This window comes from Antrostomus carolinensis, unplaced genomic scaffold, assembly GCF_000700745.2.
Source record: "Antrostomus carolinensis isolate BGI_N321 unplaced genomic scaffold, ASM70074v2 Scaffold55276, whole genome shotgun sequence".
NCBI classification, from domain to species: Eukaryota; Metazoa; Chordata; class Aves; order Caprimulgiformes; family Caprimulgidae; genus Antrostomus; species Antrostomus carolinensis.
In genome coordinates, this window is record NW_010325040.1 from 1 (window position 1) to 5,115 (window position 5,115).

General features: G+C 37.8%; 1 protein-coding gene across 1 annotated transcript; it reads left to right on the forward strand.

Moving 5' to 3' along the window:
- Positions 1-2,771: 2,771 nt before the first annotated feature.
- BAG1 (BAG cochaperone 1) lies at positions 2,772-4,551 on the forward strand (the record flags this gene model as incomplete). Its single annotated transcript, XM_010171076.1, has 4 exons — positions 2,772-2,900; positions 3,047-3,129; positions 3,814-3,927; positions 4,426-4,551. Coding segments are annotated over 4 exons (446 nt in total), but the record flags the coding sequence as incomplete, so codon positions are not given.
- Positions 4,552-5,115: the final 564 nt, after the last annotated feature.

The following is a 5,115-nucleotide window of genomic DNA, read 5'->3' on the forward strand; positions in this document are numbered from 1 at the left end:
GGCCGCGGCTCCCGCGCTCCCTCTCCAGCTGGGTCGCTTACACCGATCCAACAGAAGGAAAAGAGAAAACAGCTTTTCCCGCATCAACAGGAGGATGGAACTCGCCGCACAGGGGTGGATCTGCTGTAGGGTTGGTGGTGGGAACAGGTGACAAGGCTGTCCTTGCCTGGCAGCACGCAGCAGAGGTCACGGTTCCGGTAGCAGTTTCACTGAAGCCAGCCCCGCGCCTTAGAAGCGAGTGCTGCCCAGCGGGCGTCAGCCTGTTCGTTGGGTAAGCTGGAGCGTTTGCAGGATTGCAGCAGGAAGGGGGGCTCCGTCGGTGCGGCAGCTGGGTGCTGAGCTGATGAAATGGGTTCCTCACAGGCCAGCTGGCACGACTGAGCTTTTTTCCTTGGGAAGAGAAATAGGACAAGGGAGAAGAAGGTGGAAGGGAAGATGTGGTTAAGTCTGCAAACAAATATAAAAAGTTACTGCAGAGAGGTAAGGATAGCCTGGACTCCACAGTTCTTAAAAATAATATGGGAAATACCATGGTTAAATTTTAACAAAGTGGATGAATCTGTGTGAGGCAGTAGGAGAAACGAGAAGGATAGTAAGGTATTCAATCAGCAAGGTATTAATCAGCTGATTTGTATTAACAAAACTAGGGGTTTTTTTATGAATTAGTTTTTATGGAAAAATAAATTTTGCACCTGTTCCTTGTGCACTATGTTGGTAATGTTCTTTCCACCTGTAGAGCTTCCTGTTTATTTCTTCTTGCTCATTTGTGTTTTCAAACTATTACTTTTGTATTTGATACATTATTTTGTGAAAATATTTCCTTTGTCACCTGACAGTTTTATCTAAGAGTCTTTGGTGAGGAACTTGGTGGAATGATCTGTTCATGGTTGATGTGCTCTGTGATGCCTTCAGAGAGCTCCATTTCGTCTGAGGGGTTTTCACTTGCAAAGATGACAATAACTATATTAACATATTTATAATTCCAACATCTTGCTGTTTGCCAGTAATCGTCTTATCTGAGAATGTTTGTATCTTTCCAGTTGTTTTCTTATCTGGTAATTACTTTGTAATTAATGAACAGCAAATAGAAGGCATCCTTCATCTTGGAATTCAGCTGGTTTGTACTTGTTACTGTCAGATGCTGTTTTACTAGTTAGCACAAACTTTTTTATTGAAGTTTTACATGTGTGAGTGAAAGTGGGGAGAGATGGAAATAAGGGTGAAGAAAGAGAATGGTAGTAGACCCACATGTATCGCTTGACAATCTACAAGAAATTGAACTGATCTCTTTTTTAAAATGTATTTAGGCTTTTTTTAGAAAAGGTTTTGGAATTTTGCACTAATAGTTAATTTAAATTCATATTGTCATTTACTGAAGCTAGGTGATAAGCTATGATACCAGTTCTAACCCATGAGGTATTTTTCTTGGTGATTTCACTCTGCTGTGAATTTACAGTAATTTTTTTGTTGTAGTCTGCCCAAAGTGGTACACCTAATTTGTAATTAAACCTATTTCTATTGCTAGACAAACTTCATCCGTTCTCTTTCCCATTTATTGTTTGTTTTTTCTCTCAACTGCTGACAGGCACAGCCCTTGCACAAAGCAGTTGTGTGTATATCGAAGCTACCTTTTGAAATATATTAAGGTTAGGACCTAATTTTTTGTGGTGTGGTTTGTTTTGTTTGTTTTTTTTTTCCCCAAAACAAGTTGGGAATAAGGTCTATTTGTGGAAAATGCTTAGGGGAAGGTTTGTATAAAGTGATTTTGAGCTTAAAACCATTTTAGATTTAAGAAATACTGTTGGAGCTTGCAAGTTTTTGAGGCCACAGTGACTCTGGGAGGCTGGAACATTTTAAAATCAAGGTTTCTAGTACTCTTTGTAAAAGATATGTGCACTTCAAATTAGTGGCACGAGAGTAGTTTTCTTTCTAGTATTTGTTAAGGAGTTCTCTCTTCCTGCAAAGTAAAAAATACCTGTCTTCATTTCCCTTGCAGCCAGGGGTGGCTGATTGCCGTGAATGCTTTCAGATTGACAGACCTCAGGTGCATGGGAGCAGAGAGTTACAGAAGGAGTCTATTACAAAGCAGAATTTAATAGCCATGCTCCTTTTTTCTATCAACTTGCTGCCCTCTGCATGCAAGTCATCTTAGGAAGTCTGAATAAGCTGCTCCTTAAGTGGAGGATGGAGGATGACATACCGACTGAGATGTCTCTAAGTGGTTAAGGTTGCTTATCTGCAGTATTATGGGGAGAAATAATTTCTGGACTGTGATAATCCTCTCAGGTGGCTGATGGAGGGGAGGCAGGGTAGACACTGATCGCTTGCTTCTCATGTATGAGGAGTAGAGAGCAAAGGAAGTATTAAATTGTCTCAGATTCCCCAAGACTCATGCTGTTAAAAGTTCCTACAGTAGGAAGTGGAGTGCATGACAAGGGTGTGGGCTTTCATGCTTTAGCCTGTGGGATGTCCAGACACTATGTACACACTTAAAAAGAGGTGGGGAATAACGTTTAGCAGGAACGTTATGCCAGTAGAATATGCCTGATCCCACTTTTCAGGGTATTAGAATGTAAAACTAAATTTTTAGCTAAGGTAAGACAGTCCAAGAGGAAGGAAATGCAATAGAATCCTTTGATTTAAAATTGAGATTGTACATGAGGATAAATGATGTGAGAACTTTCCACATTCATGGAAATAAATATTAGAAACAGATTCCCTGTAATATTCTAGATAACAATAACTGTTACTGTTACTCTGGTTTTTGTTAGGTAATGAAAAACACAATATTCAGGTTGCTTCCCAACAAGAAGATGGTGAGCCTACCCTACAAGACATGGCTGTGCTTATTGAACAAGTCACAGGAGTTCCAGTTCCTTTTCAGAAGCTGATATACAAAGGTAACATATATCTGTCAATGTTTATTTTAGATGATACCTTTCATCTTAGTCACTTTCAGGTGTCCATGTTTTGAATATCTTCAAAAAGACGTTCTGATGCCACTAACTGTGTTTTAACTTTTTTTTTCCTCTCATTTTCCATTTAGGGAAGTCTCTGAAAGAATTGGAACAACCATTGTCAGCACTTGGTGTTAAGAATGGTTGCAAAGTCATGTTGATTGGGAAAAGAGTAAGAGTTGCCTTTGGACTTTTTTTTCTCCCTTAAATTATTGTAATTTCTGTCAGTGATTCAGCTGCTCAGCACAGAAACAGGTTACAGCATAAACCCAATCTTGTAGTTAGGTTGTAACCTAACCCACAAAGTTGAGTTCATTCTCATGTGGTACCGCAAATAACTGCAGTTTGTACATTTCTGAAATTACAGTATTGACTGACTTCTGCCTAATCTGTTGCTTGTCAATGCTCATGAACTTTCTGTGTACTCATATGGCCTTATCTGTCCACCTTATTTTTCTGGTTAAAAAAAAAAAGGCTGTAGCTACTGAGTCTGCTGACTTATTTCTAGTGAAATGACTTGTGGCTGGCTTTGCCAAGTACAGGACAAGGTAATATATTGTGATAGAAATGTTACCTCTACTTTAAAGATGTTAAGCTAACAAAAAAAGTTGCACTTTTCCTTTCTCCCTTCAAATTAATCTCATTTAATGTGTTTATATACATTGCCACTTTGACTGTATTTGTAATTAAGCTTTGGAAGACACTTATTTGATAGGTGTTAAAAGATGGAAAGAATAATCACAGCATAGTATGTATTTTATATCAGCAAAAGCCTTTAAGTTATATCACCACTGTTGCTGCTTTTTAGCTGCGTAGTGTCTTTATTTATTTGAATGTTGTACTTTTGAATACACAGAATAGTCCAGAAGAAGAAGCTGAATTAAAGAAGTTGAAAGATTTGGAGAAGTCAGTGGAGCAAATAGCTAATAAGTTAGAGGAAGTTAATAAAGAGTTCACAAGTATCCAGAAGGTATGCCAGTTTTGTATCATTCTTTATCTTTGCAAAACAGTTTTGTAGGTATATGTATTTTTAAAAAGTACTGTTTCAGGGTTTTGTGTAGTCAATAATAGGCTGCCTCTTGTAACACCCAAGGGGCCTGTAAAATTCTTACTGAATTTCAAATGCTATTTATGAATTTACAAAATGGAGGCATGGCACTGTTTGGAAAAAGGTTAATATTTTTGCATATTGAATAAATTATATTCTTTAGATCTAGAAAAACATAAAGTCCTCTTAAAGTCCAAAGAGGAATGCCTGTTACTTGTTTAATCTTTTAAGTAAACCTAGCAGATCTTACATTTCAAGGTTTGATGGAATACAGATTGAGATTGGAGTCTCCATCATACTTGAAACTACAAAATAGTAAAAGATGTTTTCTGCTGTGGTGGATTGACAGATTTTTCTAAGCTGAGTATTCTGTAGGATGTGGAATAATTTTGTCTTTCCTTCCTTCTTTTTCATCATCAGGGATTTTTAGCAAAGGATCTCCAAGCAGAAGCATTAAAACAGCTCGACAAGAGGATAAAAGGAACTGCAGAGCAGTTCATGAAGATCCTGGAACAGATTGATGTCATTGTGAGTAAATAACCACAGGAGAGAGTCAAATCCTAACGGAAACTTACTGTTAACAATATATCTTTCTTGTAATTTATTTGATATTTTAGAATACTAAAAAAATTATTTTAACTTTGAAAATTAGTTAATGGGTTTGCTCATTTTTTTCTTTAATATCCAGCTCTTGTCCCTGTATGTTTCCAAAAGACTTCTTGGCAGCACCTGTTTCTAAATGATGGCATTAATGCCTGTGTATGCATCCCCATTCTACAGAAGAGCTTCATTTGGGGCAGCAGCCTGTTAAGACTACTTGAAATGGGTATCCTTTACTCAAGTTTTACCCTTTTAGTTTGTCTTGGCAAACTTTAATGTTAAACATCATGGTAAGAGTAAAGGTCTGGAAAAAACCACCAGATTGTATTCTACATCACATAAGAACAAGGACATCCTGAAGACTGAAGAATTTTCTGATCAGTTGTATGTGGACTGACAGTGCTTTTATTTGAGATGCCTGCATATTGAGGGCTGGATTCTTTCTGGGGTATTTCAAAGTGCTTCACAGTCATTAATGGATCATAACCTTACAGCACATTTCCATAGTAT